This window comes from Pelecanus crispus, chromosome 15 (genome assembly GCF_030463565.1).
Source record: "Pelecanus crispus isolate bPelCri1 chromosome 15, bPelCri1.pri, whole genome shotgun sequence".
NCBI lineage: Eukaryota > Metazoa > Chordata > Aves > Pelecaniformes > Pelecanidae > Pelecanus > Pelecanus crispus.
Genome location: NC_134657.1, coordinates 5,389,595 through 5,410,359, shown reverse-complemented (window position 1 = coordinate 5,410,359; position 20,765 = coordinate 5,389,595). Strand labels below are relative to the sequence as shown.

The 20,765-nt window shown below is 39.0% G+C and overlaps 1 protein-coding gene across 1 annotated transcript in view; it reads right to left on the bottom strand.

Moving 5' to 3' along the window:
• Nucleotides 1-552: 552 nt before the first annotated feature.
• The window catches only part of CLSTN1 (calsyntenin 1), a 37,817-nt gene continuing 17,604 nt past the window's right edge, over nt 553-20,765 (bottom strand). The window contains exons 4-19 of the mRNA XM_075721538.1: nt 19,689-19,884; nt 17,376-17,584; nt 16,229-16,378; nt 15,945-16,130; nt 14,515-14,763; nt 12,678-12,799; nt 11,010-11,172; nt 8,778-8,828; nt 6,834-6,991; nt 6,028-6,176; nt 5,300-5,526; nt 4,722-4,892; nt 3,991-4,136; nt 2,325-2,460; nt 1,429-1,613; nt 553-747 (exon numbers count right to left, since the gene is read on the bottom strand). Coding sequence (XP_075577653.1) covers nt 553-747; nt 1,429-1,613; nt 2,325-2,460; nt 3,991-4,136; nt 4,722-4,892; nt 5,300-5,526; nt 6,028-6,176; nt 6,834-6,991; nt 8,778-8,828; nt 11,010-11,172; nt 12,678-12,799; nt 14,515-14,763; nt 15,945-16,130; nt 16,229-16,378; nt 17,376-17,584; nt 19,689-19,884 — 2,693 coding nt within the window. The remainder of the gene's footprint in view (nt 748-1,428; nt 1,614-2,324; nt 2,461-3,990; nt 4,137-4,721; nt 4,893-5,299; nt 5,527-6,027; nt 6,177-6,833; nt 6,992-8,777; nt 8,829-11,009; nt 11,173-12,677; nt 12,800-14,514; nt 14,764-15,944; nt 16,131-16,228; nt 16,379-17,375; nt 17,585-19,688; nt 19,885-20,765) is intronic.

Here is a 20,765-nt window from a genome sequence, read left to right as displayed (position 1 = left end):
TTCCAATATATTTACAAAATATTAAAAAGTCTGTTAATCTTCTACGTATTAACCTCATTCTGCCACTTTACACATGCACTAAATTTAGGGAAAAAATTAAAAAGAAATCAACAGGCTGAAATGAGCAGCTTTACCCTTTGTCAACAAGCAATCTTTGCATCTTTTAGAAAGAGAAAAAGGAACAAAGCCAAGTTTGTTTCACTGAGCAAAAAAAGACAGTTCAGAAATTCATGTGCAATGGCTACAGATCTGTAGAGTCACTTAGCTGAGATGACACGAAGAAAAAAGTGCAAGGTGGTTCCTCACATCGCGTAAAAAAAATCCAGTCACCGAGGCGTGGCTGAAGGAAGAGGTGCTAACTACAATTCTAGGAACAGCATCAGGAACTAGCTGACATAACACAAACACTGGGATGCGTGTGGGTTGAATCTACTGGCCAGAATGATTTTTTTTTTTTTTTTTTTAAAACACCATGAATCCTTGGTAACAATGGAGTGTATTACAGTGGAGTCTTCTAGAGCAGAAACATAAAGACAAAGGGACCAGCTAGAATCAATAACTGAGGGTAGAGTCATCCCATTCCAGCTGCTGCTGTCTGTTAACATTCTGTTGGTCCTCCTCCTGCTCGCCCTCTTCCTCCTCACTGCTTTCCGACTCGGCACTAGTGATGTCGTCTTCTTCTCCATCCTCACTTTCTTCTTCTTCTTCCTCCTCTTCCTCTTCACTGCTATGTTGATCCTCATAAGTCTGTTAAGACAGAAATTTGCAGTTGATATCATACCAGCTGAAATTCTTTTCATTCTTTTGAATTCAGGCACAAGGCACCATATTGAGAAAAAGCTGTCACAGATTCCTTACTGGTTTTAGAAGTTCAGCAGTAATTAGGCAACCAGAAAAGAAAAAGGAAGCAGCGCTCTTTACAACAGCTTTGTAACGTTGCTATCAATCCTGTCACTCTAAGTAAACTAATTCTGAAGTGTGATCCAGTACTTCAAATTCTACTGGAAAAGGATCTTTCCGTAGGGTCACACATTAAGGCTGCACATCTTTCTTGTTCCCAATTTTCTAAAAATTCAGATGTCAACCACAGGAGAAGGAAACCATAAACACAGATGTTTTGGGAATAAATTCTTGCAACTTTGGAAAAAAGCAGACCACAGGCAAGGTAGGATGCAGCATGACAAACACTAGTGTTGGACACTGACCTGTAAAATCCAATTACCTATCGTGAAGCCAACACCCATGGCAAGATCCCAAACGTAACTGCTCTTGGCATTTGTCACTTTGGCACATTCCCTAAAAATTCACAGTTAACGTCTCTACTCTGCGTTCAGGGCTTGGTTTTGCTCTACTCTGTCCATGTACAATCATATCCATTACAGCTGGAAAAGGGCATTTTTTTGTTAAGCGCTGAGACGGCAGCTTTACCTCCATGGGGTTCACAGTGATGGTCAAAGCAGAGTCATCCCAGTCCATCTCATTTTCCTTTCCAGTGTCCTGGTCACGCATCGTTCTCTGATGCGCAGCTCGGATTCGGAACACTCCCAGAATAATCATAAAAACCAGGAAACTGACACAAACCACAATCACAACAGTGGCTGTACTGGGAACAACTGCAACAAGAAAATAAAAGGAGTTTCTTAGATGATGCTGATAAGTAACTCACACAATGCTACTAACTAGTACTCTGTTCCCATCACCTGCAAGAGGGACGTGGCATTGTACAGTCTATGTAGCTACGCAAGAGGCAGTTTAAGGCCACTAAAAAAGTCAGTTGGAGAATAAGAACTAAAACTTAGTTCCCTAAGTATAATTATATCAATCTGCAGGACTGACAACACATGGAAAGCAGATTCCACCACACAGAGACTCCTCTCTAAAATGCCTGGTTTTCTTCCTCTCACATCCTACATCCATGCCAAATTAATGTAATTAAAACAGAAAGGACAGATACCACAACTCATCAAGGGAATAACGCTGCAGTGCTTTCCTCACGCCATTCAGCAGAAAAACTGTCCCAGTTCCTCACAGTCCTTTATCTAGGTCTCACAGTCCCTTCCAAGCCTAGTACACCTCCCGTTTTCCAATGTACGCGCACCAACAGAAAGCTCTCCTGCTGGCAGGAAAAGATATTTCACAGATCTCTAGTAATCCACTCCTCCCTGGCTAGGCAACAGCAGAACTGGACCGAGTAGCTACTGAGATAATTAGTCCAACACGCTGGTTTAAACTCTGGGAAAAACATCTCTCTGCAGCAAGAAGCCTCTGTGACAGTTTAACACCAGAAAAAAAACAGCTGAACTTGAGTGACTGAGAATTCTTACCTGAAAATGGATGAGGGTTAGCCAGGTTGTGACCAGAGAGATCAACAAATGTGTGATGCACTGGATGAACAAATTGTGGCTGTGCAGCTATGTGATTAGCGTGTTCAACTGGGTTAGCTGTGTGGATAACATTCACCTAGGAACAAAAGGAAAATGTTAAACTCCAGAAATGCAACAGTTGACTTCTGAAGAGCTAGAAAGAAAGAAAAAGGGAAGGGGGAAAAAAAAAAAAAAAAAGGAAAAAAATATTTCCCAGAGCAGGCATCCAAATTCTCCTGCAACACAGCGATGGCTCGTCTCAGGGGACAACCCTCCCAGTCAGTAGCTCCTTGTGTGTTACAGTTCCTTGTCACAAAACCCTTTGGTTTCACAGCTCTCAAATCTGTTTTAGTTAGTCTGGCAAGTTTGTGCAGAGACACCAGCATTTCAGAATAAAACAGATAAAGCCAGCTTATTATCAAATTTGGTAGCCAGCCATTTTAATCCTGAAATAACACTATACAAAGATGTATAACACCTTAATTACATTTTCTTCATTCCCGTCTTTTCTTATTCTGCTATATGTCTTCAGCTAACACCAAAGAAAAAAAATCCACATTACAGTCAAAGGGTTAAGAAAAAACCCCTATTCTTTACAGTTTAACCCACACTTAGCATAGCTGGCTTTTAGGCACAACTGCAAGCTCACGCGTATTTCATGTTTCCTTGCCAAACGAGCAGAGCTAAATATACCCTCCTGTGCGGGAACACTGATGCACGGTACCTGACCAGCTGCACAACAGGAAGAGAGCGTTTACTAAAGAACAAGGAAAGCATCTGCAGCTCAACACTCTGGTAAGATCCCAACTCAAGCTCACAGAATTTCCTCAGGAAACAAAACCACATTACTTAATAATTCTATTCTGCAACACAAGAGGCTCCCCAGCCCGCCATAACCACCCAGCCAGTGGTAAACACAATTAACTGTACTGTCATCCCTTTGGTTAGCTTTAAAATGTAGAAATGCAAGCTCATAGCTGAAAGATGCAGAGCTACGTGACAATGCCTCTCAATATAAATAACTTTATGTTCCAGCACCTGAAATTTTAGTGCCTTTTATGTTATATCTTCTGCTGTATTTCCATATATTCGATATATATCTACTAAGTAGTAATTAACCTGTACTCTACTGCAGAGGAAATGCAACTTTAGCCTGTCTGTGCTCTGACATAAGCCCTTAGCATCAGTGTTGTAAGCATCACACAAGCAAAACAGTAAAGGGCCCAGCAAGTTCATTTGCAGAATTCTAGAAGTTATACGTGAAGGCCACTCAAGTGTCTGGCAGCATTACTCTTACTCTGTTTGCTGGGTTTTTGCTAAATTAATATGCTGTCTTTCCAGCTCAACCTTTTTGCCTTCACACTTCCATTAGCCATACTATTTCTTCTACAACACAACAGTTTCACCTCTGTTTAGACAGCCTTAAAGCTGAAATGTAGGATTAAGAACACATTTATATATAAAATACAGCCTGAGCCTGCAATGCACACATTTACTAATATTTATTCACAGGACAAAAATCTAAATCAATGAATGATCGATTATCTATCCATTAGGGCAACAACTTCCATCCTCCTAGCCATCCATGCTCCACGACCTCTCAGAGCGATCAGATTAGCTTACATACCTCCACTTTAAACTCATTGCTGACATAGCGGCCATTAAGCTCAGAACAGACCAATTTGAACTTTCTGTCAAAGAGAGAAGTAGTGTGCCAGTTTCTGTAGTGTATCAAATGCAAAACTTCTTCATAACTGGCCATAGTATCAACCCCTATGGAGAGAAATAAACACGTAAAGCAATTACTTTGCAAAAGAGAGTGCAACATTATGTACTCGACAAGTATTACTCCCTTCAAGCAGGTTTTCTTGGCTGATGGCTTTTCAGTTAGTAGAAAAAAGGTAACACCGTAAAGATAGACACACACGTATGTGGCTCCACTGAAATTCCGTGGATTGATTTTGTGATAAAATCCTAGACCCAGTTAGTCTTTAAAGGGATTCTGGAAGCCTTTCTTTTGAATACACAACATATTCTGCATATAAAATAGAAAGGAATGATGCATGCTCCCAGGCACTGGGTTATCTGAGCAGTGAACAAGCCTTTTCTGCGCAAAGTGCACTTCATTTCCACAGTCCAGACGTAACCTGCAATTTGGGACATGAGAGAACAGAAAGGAGAACGGCGCACTTTCTAGAACCACAGCTTTCCACAAAATAGCTGTAACACCTCTGAGCTTGAAATTCTAGTTAAAAAGAAAGTATTTGGAGTAAGGTGTTACAAACCATCTCTCTAGCACACTGTTCCTGTTATCACTGTCTTCAGACCCTTCCAACAAAAAGAAGTAGTGACCCCTACCTGTGATTATCATGCCCAGGTTGGAACTACTCATCTCGATGCCTTTCTGCTGTAATCGTGTCATGTCAATCTCCAGGCTTTCTTGTTCCTGATTTAGTTCCTCTCCCAGCACTGTCACCTCACACGTATCCAGGTTATGCATGATCTCTTCAGATACCAAAGACTCTTGTACTAAAAAGCAGAGAAAAAGCCAAGAGGTAAGGCAGAAACAAAAGTGAAGTAGACAAGAGCCCAGGAGCTATAAAATGTCACATGCAAACTCAACTCTTCTTCCAGGACAAATAAGATCTGGGCCTGAAGTAAAGAGAGCAAGTATTTGTGAAATAATGATTAAAAAAAAATAGAAAGGATATTTACATGAAGATAATGGCCTGGGCTTACTACCATTTCCAGGTAAATTTCTGTTAGCCCTGAGCAGAGTATCTATGCTTTCTCACAAGAGATATACGACTTCTTTTCCCCTACTAGATTCTGTATTAAATGAGAACTCCACGCCTCTCTGCAAGAGGAAGATGCTCCAACATGAGCACTGAATGGGGCGAGGGCAGGCAACAGTCCTAAGCAGAAAAGGATGTTACCTGTAGGATCTTCATCTCCATCCCCCTCTGGCTCCACCTCCCGTGTAATGGTGCTTATTATGCGAAGCTCAGGAAAGAGGGAAACACCCTCAGAACTCTCAAACTCTGAAGCAGAGCGGGCAAAATGGTTGATGCCACTAAGGCTGATTTTCGGTTCCTCTGGTTGCAAGACCATTACATATCCCTCCACAGAAGGAATGGAGACACAGGCCTCTTCATTGAAACACCTAGGAGATACAGAAGCAGTTTTGCACAGTCAAGGAGGCTGTTTGAGAGGGAGGCACAATTATGCAGAGTAATTGCTTTATAAATTTTTAAAAAGCTCTGTCTCAGACCCAAGAGTCTTAGACAAATTCATCAACTGCATTGGAAAGTAAGAATTCCCCACCAAGGGAGCAATCTTACAATTAATTTTTACTTACAGTTAACATTTGGCCCCATTTTCTATGCTATGACTAACAGCCACAGATAACACCTTTAATGAAGGCTGTGATACTGGAGACATACTCACAGCATACCCTTGTGGTAAGTTCCTCCCTCTCTTACACACTCCTTACTACATTCTCAGGAAGAGAACAGTGCTGGTGTAGGAAACATTTGCCCTATTCAAATGTGTGATGGTTACATACAGCAAGACTCCTTTGTTTATCACAACTGAGATACATGAACATTGTGCCAGGCTTCAGTATCACCGTACAGGGACGCGTTATTTCAGCACTAGGACGTACTTGACAACACTGGTGATTTTAAGCCTCCGAATCCCAGGTGTTGGGAATTGGCGGGAATTCAGGTAGGAAATGTGTTGCATGGCTTTATCAACTCTCTCGATATCATCCCCTTCTAAGGTCAGTGTTGACTGACTTGGGTTTATGTGGATCTGAAACAAAGGAAAAAAAAAAAAAAAAAAAAAAAAGAGAATACCCAAACAGTAACATGATCTGGTAATTAAAACTGGAAGTTCAGCACCTAAATGCTAGGATAATTACAAAAGCAGTAAGGCCATTATTTACTGGCCCTGTAGTACACAGTCTAACTTCCCTATTCACTTCCCTATTGCAGTGGAATACGTTTAGCGTTTCATTCTTTAAGAAAAATTCTAGGCACTTATCGTAGTTCTGATGTGAAGATTCTAGTAATATGGACGAGAGACAGCTAATACAAAGAAGAAATTTAGCTCTGTCCACACAACCTTGCTACTAAAAAAAGGCATGCAAGTTAGTCTCATTCTACTATGCTGCTTGTCAAGAATCTCTATCTTTTATTAGACAACCCGGTATAACTGGTAAAACAGAGAGGCTTACAAATATGGAATTTCTTTTCGAGAATTAAAGAGAACACAGTAACTCTCATTCTTAAATTTCACTAAGACCATGTCTATACAAGAAAGATTTCCTAGTTTGCATGTAATTTTAATGCAAAATGCCACAATAGATGAGCTTGTTTTATTTGGGACACCCCTACTAACTCTGCCAGCAAAACTTGTATTACCAGCAAAGCAATACACATGCTCCCCTTTATTCGTATGCAACTTTACCTTCACGCCTTTGCCAACGCCATCAGCCATTCGCAAATCCAGTCCCTCTTTGCAAGTATATAGGCAATCTATCACCTTCTTGTTTTCCAGTTTACCAGAACGAATCATCAAACCTGCCAGATTGCCTCGGAAAAACTGAGCCATGTGGAGTTCACCACCTTCATAAAGGGAGGACGGAAAAATCTTTATATGTTTTGACTCTTTTCAGTTTTTTTTTCTTTTGTAAAACAACAAATATGCCTTCTGGTACCACAAAGTATTATATACATGCGGGTTAGTTTTTAATCCATTCTGGGTGTTAACCTTGTGATTATGTTCAAGCGTAAAGAAAAAAATTAAACAGTTCACCATGCATATGGCCTTCAGAACAGGTGCGGCCATCTTGAACTGTGGAACTAAGGCTAATATTTCTGTAACAAACATTTCAAAAGAAATCGCCCATACAGCGAGGTGGTGTTCTTGAGAAATGAAAGACAGAACCAAGGAGATGAACTATGAAACCTCAATCTTCATGCTGAGGCAATGCCTCCTACTAGTCGGTTCTCTACAAAACGGGCAATGCCCGTCAGGATAGAAGACGACAGCATCGTTCCTCTCGATGTTAGTTATCTACATCTAAACCGATTATTACAGGCTCTCTTTACACTCGAAGGATAGAAAGAAACTTCACGAAGTGATTCAGCTCATTTTGAAAAAGGTGTCTAAGAGTTAACTGCTCCCCTCTAAAGGTGCCGCCTTCTCTGTATGGACTCGAGTGAGCAGTTTAAACTCAGGTAACTCATTTTTAGATATCTGAGTTAAGTCCGATGAATTGCAACCCAGTAAGCCTCTTATCACTTAGATTTTTTGAGGATTATCACGATTATCACCTAGCCCATCTCTTGCTAAATAATGGGAGCCAGAAAACACCACCTGGAAATTTGTATTTCAAGGTCATCACTTACTAAGCTACCAGATTCTTAGAAAGATGTCTAAGCTTGTCTTAAAGATTCTAAGTGATAAAAAATCCCTGGCATAGCTCAATAAAATTTTCAGTAGTGAATTATCCTGTTGCAAATTATATAATTTCCATTTTAGATTTGTACTGCTCCAGCTTCTAGCCCCTGGACTCTGTTTCATCCTTGCCAAATTAAAATGTGATGCACAGCTAGAAACCTCTTGTCAATTATACCTAGACCATTCCAGGAATTCTTAAACTTTACAGAAAGAGTACGTATCTTGAATACGCTTTTAGAAATACACATTAATTTTAAGTGTCTCAACTCAAGACACAAAATCCACTGAACTATTACTAAAAATTTTTAAGAAAATAAAATCCTGTAGCCAACCTGAAATACCTGGTAGCCAAAGCCTTTATGCCCATTCACTATAATTAGAACTTTGTATTAATTTCTGATCAAGTGAGTATCCACTGCAAACTAAAGGTCTGTCTTTGAGTTATATATGGGCAACCCGATCTAAACAGGAAATCGGTCTTGCTTTGAGTGGGGAGCAGAGCTACCTGACTTCCAGAGGTCCTTCCCAACCTACTGAATAATTCTATGATACACACACATACCTACATACATATATTTATATAGGATGAGGTGCATTTATGTTTTAACAGAACTGGATGAAAGAAATTATAGCTGATATTTTACATCAGCAACTTATTTTACACCACTTCACTGCAATCGATCACAATGGTTGCAGATTTGTACCTGGATGTGCATTCGGGTGCAACCAAAAAACCACCAAAAAAAAAAACCCCAAAAGAAAAAGAAAGCAAAAAAATCAGCTGATGAAGCTCTGGAAATAGAAGCACAATGAAGAAACAAGCCTAGGAGAGGATTATGTGAAGGTCAATGGCCCGAATGCAATGCCTGCATTTCATGCTGTGTGCGAGATGAAGCAATGTCTTGGCTTAAAAATGAAATAAAACAGTAGGGAAAAAACTCCAGCAACCTGCAGAGGTCTCGGGCACAGTTTCATTGTCATTTTCATTTCCTGTATATTCTGTAGAAAAGCAAGACAAAGAATAGGACAATAGGGAAAGGACCAAGTAGTTACAATTTGGCAAACTCTCTTATCACAGAAAATACACAGCAGCGCTTCCCCCAAAAAGTCTGCTTACACTCGACCCAGCTTCTCAAGGCTTACGAGCTCTTTGAAACACTAGTAGCTGCAATGCAGGGAAGAAGCATCACTGTGCTGCTACAAGAACATCACATTCAGGACAAGACAACCTGAAGAGCCCCATACGCAAGCTGCGGTAAAACCAGTCACGCTGGAGAACACTTCAACCACAGATACCCCACCTCACACAAACCACTATTAGTAACGACACACAGGTCTATCAACTTGCTCAATTTATTTTCTCCTCTCCCAACTACTAAAGGGGAAATTAAGGTGAGATCCAGCCTATACCAGCAAATCAGCAAAAGGTATTAAATGCTGATCAAAAGGAGCCAATACTGACAGACTTTTTATCATAACAACAGTATCATATGTATTAAGCAGTCAATTTATCAGATGAAAGAGTTTGGGAAGGGTGGGGGGGAAGCACCAAAAATGAAAACCAGCTTTTAATCTTTTAAAAGAAATGTTAAAAGAACTTTTTCAAAAGCATAAAATTTCTCTCGCCTTAGAGGCGAGCTGTATATATAACTTAGAGCAGCCTGATATATTTTAAAATCTTGGTAAGACAAGGAGGACAGCCTTAAGCACCAACTCCACTCCTTTGGCATACTTTTTTCCCCCCTGTGTTCTAATCCCTTAAAATTTGGTGGAATTTTTAAAAGGTAGCACCTCAAGTTCTTGTATTCCAGACTTTTAGTGCTCCCGTTTCAGTCTGTTGTCATTAAAAAGAAAATTCATGTCAGAAGAAATTAAATAATCATATAATGGTGCCAATATGAAAGCACGGGAGTTTTTAAACTAAATGTATATGCTCTTGTTAGGATGCAGAACATGTATGGAAGCCATTATACAATCCATACACTTAGCTGGAACAGAGTTTCCAAGCTCCAGTTTCTTGAAAACCAGCCACTATAGCTTCCCTTTGTGCTAGAAGAGATAGTTGGAAAGTCACAAACAGAATGAGATGAATTATGGAGAAAATAATTAATTGACTCAAAGGAAGGGACAACAGAATGAATTTAGCACTGGAATAACATTAATACTGAAAGATAGTGAACTTGTCACAAAATAGTAAATTTGATGGAGAAGATATTTTGATAATTTAACCCTCAGTCACACTTCAAAGCCTTAAAACTTAAAGAGAAAAGAGACATTATAAGACAGAAGACCGTTAATTTGATTAAAATATCACAAAGCTTTCCATTTGTCATTCATTCACAAGCTACTTTTATGCATTACTGCAGACTGCAAATACAGGCTATAGTGTGAACTACAGTAAAACTTGAATGATTGAACACTCTTCTATCTCTGACCAAAAAGATCAGCTTTATACCAGCTAGGGTGTAATTTAATCAGCAAGCAAACATTTCAGTTCAGGACTGTGAAGCAAGAGCTTTGTTACAAAGATCTCTGGTAATCGGCCTCCATGTTCAGACGCATTCTTCTCCTTTTTCTCAAGCTTTGAAGAGTAGGTTTTGCAAGTATTAAAGCACATGAATCAGCATTTTACAGCTTGCAGAATATCATGATTTAAGCCACAGTCTGCATACAATAAAGCAGATGCTCCCTATGTTTATTTTTAGAAGCAGAAGTGGTAAAATACCCAAGAGACAGCATCACTGTGTTGCTTAGCTGAATTGTTTGCTGGTCGTGCTTCCATTTATGAGAACACTTTTTCTACAATACGCTTTTCAACCTACTTGGAATTAAGTGTTCCGCTTCATAATCTGAAGTATATGATGTACTCTTACAACAGTTATTAAAAATAAGCTATCTATATTCCCATGGTTACCACAAAAATCACTTTGATGGAATCTGCTTGGTGAGTAGCTTCGTATTTCATATGCACCTGTGGCCAACGAGCAAAGAACACTCACAGAAAAAATGACTAAAAGAAGAAATATGTGATACTAGCTAGGAGCAAAAATAATCTGCAAAAGACAAAACAAGTTATCTTTCATGCACTAAAAAGATCTGCTATGTACTTCTAGGCTAACCATAAGGATTTAATTAAAAAAAAAAAGTTAATGAAAAGTATTAACAATTGTAAATAGTTACCTTGCCAACATGCTCCAACTACTAGCTGTGTTTCTATCTTTGAAGGATGAAGTGGGTAATCTTCAGTCACTGGGAAAGGATCGTATGAAACACCGTCTACATAAAGAGTTACCGCAGGAAATTCAACGCTGAGGACATAATGATGCCACTCTTTGTCACACACCTGAGTAAAGAAAGTTTTAAAAATTCTACCTTAGGTTTTGGTTTTTTTTTTTTGAATTACAGCTCAATAACTGATCCGATGCACATTTTGTATATACATACACGTGGACATTCTGACAACCTATAAGCCCGTATAGACATACTTTATGTTTCACACACAGGGCAGGCATCTGAAAAAAGCAAACCAATTGCCAAATGTTTATAAATAGTTTCTTCTCTTCTATTACCAATATAGGAAGCTGCATCTATTTCCATTCCTTTCATTTTTATAATATCTAATAACAGCATATTTAAATTTAAAATACATATCTACATGCAAACACATTCTGAAATACTGTTACAATACACCATTACTTGACAAAGGACCTGTATTTGCTGAGAGGGACTGTTTAGAGAAAAATGTGACCGTTTTGAATATAAAGAAGTCTTCCATGACAGAATTATTTATAGTGAAAGTTGATTAGGTTTTGGAAAGTAACCATCTTCCCATAAGGACATATATGGGCATTTTACCATTAAAACAGTATACATTGCCCTGCATAGAAAATAGGATATAGTTAGCTATGTTAGAAAGTAACTCATTGTTTAGGTAACGGGCAAAACAGACCTGTAATAGTAACCTAAAGCACCTAAAAGAACCTTTATAAATGTACAGATATACAGGGTTATTTTATCACTCAGATCCATAGGGCTGGAAAAGCACACAAAATATTTAGTCCCTTCTGTTTCATTCTTCATGATCATAAACATCACGGATTCACAGAAATAAGTTCTGCAGATCAAAGTAAAGACTAGTTATTATAGCGTTCACTGTCAAATCTAAAATAATTAAGAATACATGCTGAGAGAATACAAACAGACAATTCTCTCTAAATCGGAAGCAGAAGCTACCTGCATCCCTCAGAGGCCTATTACCTCTGGTTTTGTGGAGTAAAATCTAATTAAGAAAACTGATTTGTAGCTACTGCTCGCAATGTGTAAAAAGTCACAAATTTTATTTCAGTGCGGAAAAGGATTAAGAAGATAAGTTCTTCTGTTATCCTATTAACACTTTGACCTGCAAAAACGTCGCAGGCTCAGAAGTACTTTAATGGTACAAACTGGAGTACTTCCTGGTCGCTCATGCGCGCTACCTTACAATGTATTTAGTGAAGGTAACCGACATCACAGCTACAAGACTGACATTGCCTTTTCACATATAAATCCACATTTTACTACCTTTCAGGACAGTGACTTGTACTTTATTTCATGAGTATCCCTCTGGGTTTAATGAAACCACTAAAGCGGTATTTTATAATCAAGAGGAAAAGGTATAGCTGAATCTCTCTCTGACACGCCATCACAAATACAGTCAAATAAAGTAAGTATTCTTGGGTTCTATAAAACATGACATCAGGAGTCTGGAGTCGCAAGAAGTATTTATTACTAATTATACTATCAGGGAGTTTAGTCTCTGATGGTTTTCACTGCATGCTAACATCCTACCAACTGTCCTTCCAAACTTACCTGATTTAGTTTCCAGTGAAATTCAGCAGGTTTGTATGTTTTGCCCTCTGAAGGATCTTGGCGGAAGAGGAAAACAAGTCTGCAGTTGTGTACATAGAGTGTGTAGTGGTGCCGGTTCATATCTGCGCAAGAGTTTTAATTAACGTTATTATTTTCTGCAAACCTTAAGAACTCCACAAAATTCACCTGTTCTGTAGTTTCATACATAAATTCCCAAGTAACTGACAGGAAAACACAAATGTAGAAGTAAATCAGGCACATTAAGAGGAATGAAAACCCTTTGTAACCGTGAGGGCAAACACTCATGAACACCCATGAGTAATACACCGTACGACAGACAGACATGTCTATCTCCAAATCCAACCTCAACCAAGGCACAGGACTGGAGACTCACAAAGAGAAACCTGTCAGCAGGAGAAAAAAAAGAGAGCTCTATTTGCAAACAGAAGAGCTTTTTTGTTACAAATGAGTTGCTTCTACTGCATTTAATTACTGTTTTGGAACAGGCACACAGGATGGCAGGTGGACATGCTTTGCTAAGAGAAAACTACATAGTCACAGCTCTAAAGAATTGATCATTTAAAATAAATACAAAGGTGAGATGCTAGAGAAACAGGCAAGAACCAGGGAAAGAAACATTTTCGCTACATCATCCATTCCATCACAAGGATGAGTCAAGAAAGGAGGGAGTGAAAAAATACCAAAATCGTGTCAATCTTCCAGCCTGACAGCATCACATCTGACTGTATCACTCCAGTGCGATATAGTCAAAATTGCCTCCCTCCAACAAACCCAGTTCCAGTCTTTCAATACTGCATAATACACTATTGAAATGAAGGCCAAATGATATTTATACTACCAGAAACTATTTGTCGCAAAAATTACATGGTTAGGTCAAACCAAGGAATAAAAACGGAAAACTTGTTTTGAAGGTCTGCTTCCCGTGTACTTTAAAACAGGAAAAACTGTATTTAAATTTGCCTTTTTTCTCCAGTTCACTTACTTCTATGAATCCAAAGTTTTGGGATTTGATTAACAGGAATGGGTGAAGGTAGGGAAAAGAGAATATTTGTACCTGGTTCTGAATGACAGTCACTTTCCTCCTGTTCAAATACATGCTTTTAGCATATTACAACTACTGTTAAATCTTTATTTTCAAATAAAATTTTAAATATATTCAGCGTAGTTTCCTTTGAAAAACCTAGCAGCTTTTTGAATAAAATATCTTTCTAATACACTGAACAAGTCCACTGCTCCAGCTAACAAAGACAAGAATTCTTTTACCCCCATTAGACAGCAATTATGGAAACAAGGTTATCAGACTTCTTTCTTATTAATAGCATCTTCAAAATGATTGTGTCTGTAGCATTCACAGAGACTGAAATTATGCACAGGGTGGAAAAAAAACTTCATCACTGCAGAAAGAGAAATTATCTCCTCCTGGGAAAAAAAGATGTAGCAAATGCTGTCACTAAACCCGATAGATGTATCTGAACGATTTTAGGCAGCGTCAAGAACAAGGCTATCTTTGGAGATGCAAAATCGAGACTGCATTGCCAGAGTAAGTCACCTACCATGGCAAAAAGAAATGCATAATATAAATTTAAATAGAATTAGAAAAACAAGGCTGCCTAATCTGAAACTGAAGCTAGATAATCTAAGGCCATGCCTCTATAGGTAAGCACAATAAAGAGCGACTTTTGCAGTCCATTTCACTTCCAAGGAAAACCTAACCTAGAGAAACAACTTCAGGTTCTCACATATGCTGCCACAGCATCTAAAAACAAACCAACCAACCCCAACAATGAGTCTGTTTATATTTGAAGTACTGACAAACCTGTCTTGTCTGAATTGCACAGAATTGTCTCTTTCTCTTTGGTTCCAGGTCCATGCCTCATCCATACTGAAATCATGAAGGGCTCTTTCAGATTGACTGTGACAACGCCATCTGGAATCTTCACAGCTTGTGTGCCATTAAATTCAAAAACTTGGTCACTGTCGTGACCATTATCAGTAGGAAGTCCTATTGTCCAGTTAGCAGCGCTACTTGGAGGCGGAAGTAGCTCAGCTGTGCCAGAAGAAACACCTACAATAAAAACGCTCAAATGAAAAACCATAGAAACTAAAAAGATCACCACTCATTTCAAACCAAGCTGTCTTCCTGAGCACTAATTTTGCAGCACCAACCGTCAGGATTATGCAGTACCACCACACATCAAGCAATTCTCCCTTTAAATAACGAGGCACTAATAATACATACCTAGTATCACGATGACTTCCACAAATATAACTTCTGGGTAGACGACTAATCTTGTTGAAATTGCTTTGCTTACTATCTCTGCAACTGCAGAACCTTATTTTGCCTCTATCCCAGGCACCATTACATTAATACCACTTGTCCCTCAGGCCCATGAACATGATGCCTTTCTCTTGACACTAGACTAGTTGTAAGACTAATATCCATCCCGTTGAAGAGGGCTGCATAAGCATCCCCTCCCAGGTCACTGTCTAATAACACAGTCAGGAGCAATGACACCCAGCAGGTACTCGGCTTGCTGGTTTTTCCCCACTTCAAGCCTACGTCATTAATGTCACAGTGACCTAATCAGGGAATAGCTTATGAATTGCCTAGGTCTCTAGGGTTACACCGTATTCACGCTTTTCACTAACTTCAACTGAAGTTGAAGACGTAAGTCATCGGTGATAATTTGTCCTGTAATCTCAGTTCTTCCATATTGGTTACAAAGGGTTCATAAACTTTTCATAAGATCTTTAACTGCAGCATACGTGGATGCCAATGTGCCCTTTTTTCCTAGGGCGAGCACAGTATAAATTTAACTGATCCGAGTAAACTGTTTTTTTCCAAACCACACTTTCTTGGTTTTCACATCTACTTTTTCACTATGCATCCTTCACATCCATCATGCCTCAGAAAAATGGAGAGGTTTTAATGGCTATACCCTTCTGCATATATAACATCCTTTCAGCTTGTGAACACGAATCTCATTTGAGGGAAATTTTTAGTCTATATAAACTAGTGGAAAGGCAGAAGAAAGGGATTCTTTACTGCATTTGAGAATTATTTTTAAAGTCACCTTCAGCCAATTTTATGCTTTTCATTGCCCACGAGCAAAAAGTTGGAGGAAACTACATGCAAATGAAGACCATCTCCACTCATTGATTTGTGGTCTAACATAACGTTCAAAGAAAAACTAAGAGCAACTAAACGCAAGAGAGACCACTTTATTTTAACAAAAGCATTCTTACCACAGAGTCTGTGAATGGATTTCTCAGAGTAAGTGTCTCTATCACAGCCTTTACCAATATGGTTGGTTTCTAGTTCAACCGTTGCTTGAATTGAGGTTATTGGCTCATCACATGTCTCCAAACGCATACCGGGGAAGAGAGCTAACGAACCAGTACCAGGCTCATATTCTATTCTTTTGCTCCAACCTGCATATTTATCCAAAGAAACAATATTAAAAATCTCTCATGTTTAACTGTAGGTACTGGCAAACGCTAAAAGCAGATAGGAAGGAGATCAAACTAACCTTGCCAGCCAGGCTTGCATGTAGGCTTAATGCTAATTTTAACCAACACATCCTCAGCAGCTCTCTTCTTCCCACAGTCATACGCTGTTACTGTCAGTTTATACTGATGTTCTTTACCATAGTTTAACTTTTCTGTGTTTTTTATATAACCTGACACACACACAAAAAAAGCAATAAGCAGGCATCAGTATCTACTCATTTCTCAGGGTCACTGCCACATTAAATGCATCCAGGTACCACCTATGTACTTCATACAGGTACCAAGACTTTAACAGACACACCTACAGTGAATTAGCCCTTCACTGTTTTGACTTTTCAATGCCAGACAGAAGGCCCAGATCCTTAAAAAGTACATAAAACCAGAGATGAGCACACATACACAGAAGAGCAGGTGTATACTTATCAGGCTGTTAGCAGTATATTACATTACTCAAAATGAAACTGTTCATAGGTGGTAACTGGTACATAAATTGTTTGGCATGTGCCAGGATTCTCTAACTTTTTTTAAATTTGCACACCCATGAAAGTTATCCATTGGCAATATGGATCCCCCAAAACTCGAACTGAAGCCCACTAAAAACTGTTTCGCTTTGCTTAATCAGCTCACTTGAACCCCTAGAAGTTCTGTAGATTTTGAAGGGTCCACAGATCACTGGCAGAAAGGAAATGACCTAAACAAATCACTATACCTAAAAACCAATAACCATGATACTGTAATCTCCAGAGCCACATATGAACATCTCAAATATGAAGAGCATACACATGGAATCCCATTTTTGAAAGCTAATTAGCAAAAGCTATCCTAATACAGAACTACAGGCAAAAAAAAAAAAGCCTACTAAGAGCTGGTTTAGAACATAATACAGCCCCATATTTCCTTTATTTTGAAAAGCATTTTACAAGAAACAACACACAGGCAACACACCATCTGCTCCTTACATCAGTAGATAGCACGTGGTATTGGCATTGAAAGACATCACACACTTCATTATCAATTCAAAGTGCTAAAGTGAACACCTCCGTTTAACTATGTTGTAGGAAAGGGTTAAAACAGGGTTGCTGTAGTTTTATGCCGACCAGTTTGAAGTCCTATTCTTAGGGCAGCAAATTATAGAAATTCCCACTCCACCTTGCATCATATTCTTACCGTCTTTGTCAATGGCAAAAGGTACATCCGGAGTTACAATTTCATAATTGCAAATCTGGCTGAACTGAGGCGAACAGTCTGCATCCACGGCTTCCACTTTCAGGATGTTGTCATACCTCTTCCCTTCAATAACTGTGGCCTTGTATGACTTCTCTTTGAACACAGGAGCATACTCATTAACGTCGTTCACCTGGATATGTACTGTTGCTCTGGAAATAAAACAGAAAGGTGTTTCCTATGTATTGCAAAACTCCTATTCACGCAAGGAATCTGAAGGAACAGCTCCCTCTTTTACAGATGAAGCTATCCTTCAGAATTTACGCTCCCTGAAAGAAGTGACCCCTGGCTAATAAAACTAACAGTCTCAACTACCCTAACTAGGGAAGCAGTGGATATTTTTCCAGTGTGTTGCTATATAATTCAATGTAGTTTTAGGTTACTGCTTGCCATTACTGTTTCTTTGCAAATAAAATTCAAATCCTTGTATTGCAACTATTAAATTGCCACCATTTTACATAAATACAACAAAATACAGCTGTGACAAAATAGGCTTTTACTTCTGTTAACACAGTACAATCCTTCAAGCTCTTTCCTGCTGTCAGAGTATTTGATATAAACGCCCAATTTTTATTTCATGTGAACAAGAATGACAGTTAAGACTGGTCTTAGACTAAGAGCTCAGTCAAGTGCATTTGATTAGCTTTCTTTTGGTAATGAGGTACTGAGCTGTGCAAGTCAGTGAAAACTGGCTTACTACTTAGATGTAGGAATGGAAGATCAGGCAATTTAAATGGAAGCATCACAGAAGTGGAAGATACACTTTAACACATCATATCGCTAGCTAGATAATTCTACACAGATTGGATCTGGATGGAACAGATTCCATCCTTTCATGCTTGTCACTGATTGCTGCTATACAGAGAATAGGAAAATAATGCAGTTTCTGCCAATGACCAAGGAGAAAAGGTGAGTAATAAAAAGTATCTGGAATGTAAACTAATGAAGAATTCAATCACTACGGTCCTTCCATAAAAGCAAAAGCTTTCTAATGCTTATGCTAAAAAAAAAAAAGAAAACTTTAAGGTTTTATTTTAACCTATGTGCTAAATAAATGCCACAAAAAATGGCTTTCGGTACCAAACACACTTTATATTCCTGACTTGAAGAGCAAAACTCCAAGATCGTTAATAGCCACAAAACCCATAAACACATACAGCCATGGGGCTGGGAAATTTCAACAGTGGTTTGTAGGTGCAGGTCTTGGAAACCTATCATTCTACTGTGGGAAAAGAGAGTTGCAGAGCATGCTGCTAGACCTGTACTGGTTCATTACACAGCCATGAATTTGGATAACCAAAATCAATTAGCCAACACACAGAGAAAAATACAGGTAAGTTCTATAGTGCGGAGAAGGAACTGTACACTATCAAACTGAACAAAGAATTCCAGCCAACCCAACAAAACATTTGTTGCCATCTTTCTCTTTCAAATCTTTCTTCAAAAGACAAACTGAATATCAAATAGAGTTTAAGGGCATACCTATCTTCCATAAGTGTAATCCTTAAGGAGATAACTTTCTGCTGCTTATTTGAAGCATACAGCTATAGAGTAACAAGGTTGTATTTGTCACCAAGGTGACTGCTGCTAGTCTATTCCTCATCTTATTTAGGCCCTTCTTCGCTTCACAGTCATCTTCCACATGCTCTGCAGATGTTTACACCAGGGTGTTAAACGGTTATTCTCAAGTGGATTTGCTAGAGAGCATTTTACATTGTGGTTTTCTCTTTAGATAAAGATTAGCTGGATTGCCTTGTTCCCATTCTTTAATCTAGGCAGAGATGAACCTTATCCTGTTGATCTTGCTTTTTTGGTGAGGCTGTCTGGAAATGACAGCAACATGTATTCTTTTCCGTTTTGTCAATTTTAATCTAGATAGACTTCTTGAACCAGTTTTTCGGTTTTAGAAACTGAATTCTGAAACAATGTCCAGGCTTGGTATCCCATGCAAACTCTTGATATCAACTCAAGCCAGATTTTAACTACATCAACAGTTTTCCTGCTTCTATCCCCACGCTATTTTCTAATCGAAATTCAGAGACGTCAAGGGATAAAGCAGGATCATCTAGAATAGAGCTAAAGAGATGTCAAAACAGTTCACTTCCATTTTGCTGCTATTTATATTACCATTATCTGAAAGTCTTCCAGTATTAACACTTGGTTTACATTTACTCTAAATACACAGACCATAAATCACCATGAGCAGGAGACTGCTTGAAACCAAACTTCCCCTCAGCCCACCACAGATTTACTTACTTGTGGGATTTTTTTGCATTCGCTCCATCTGGTCCCTTTCCACAGTCATAGGCCTGGATGGTGAATGTGTAGTCCTTCTGTAGTTCACAGTCAAGCTTTTCTTTAGAGCGTATTATTCCCTCACCAGTGGATTTATCCACTACCACTGCTTCAAAGGGAACATTTTGCCCGTGAATTTTAAATCCACAAATCTCACCTACAGATTCAAAGTAAGAGAGGTTAGAACCTGTCAAAATTATGACACATTTTGAAAATAAATGATGAAATAATTTGCAGCCAAGGGTTTGTGAGGGTCTGTGGACAAAGCAAGAGCACTGTGCTTTAAAATGGGTGATTTCTGGGAACTTTAGTAAAAAGAAGCATACGTCTGCCTTCCAAGCAACTTGTTTACTTTGCATCCATTCATGCAGGAATACAAAAGAGAAAAAGAGAAATGTAGACAGGCATTTCACAGGAGTACTTGAGATAGCTCTAGGGTAAGAGTAGATCTTATGAAAGCATACAGCCAAGGCCACTGGTAATATCTTCTATGCCAAGCTACTGGGAATAGCTGGGCAGCTTGTTTATTTTGACCAGAGCAAAAGGTTAAAATGCACAGTTACAAGTCAAGGGATGAAAAAGCTTAAAGTACAGGTTCAGCACCATAATTACAGAAATTCTGCCAACAGATCAAAGAACAAAGTCTTCCTGTGCAATGTACCTGGCTAAAATTAGGGAATCAAAATAAACTACTGAATGAGAAAGGTAGAAATACCAACTTCTCAGGCATCCATTTCAACAGCTATCTACTAACACAGACCAAGTATGTCAGTCAAGGAAGCTCTGGCATGGAACCATTTAGCAGGCTTTCCTTTCTATTCAAACTCTTCATCCTAACACACTTGCAAGAGAAGTCCCTAGTACATCTTTTTAAAAACACATCTGAGCACAAGATTACGCTACAAGACCTCTTGCTGGCACAGCTAGGTCAGCCCGTCAGCTGGTTACGCAGAGTGAGCCTAGCACGCCTAGCTGTGCTAACAAAAGCCGCTCAATGAACAGTTTGATCACCTACGCTGTGTTTTTACCTGGGTAACT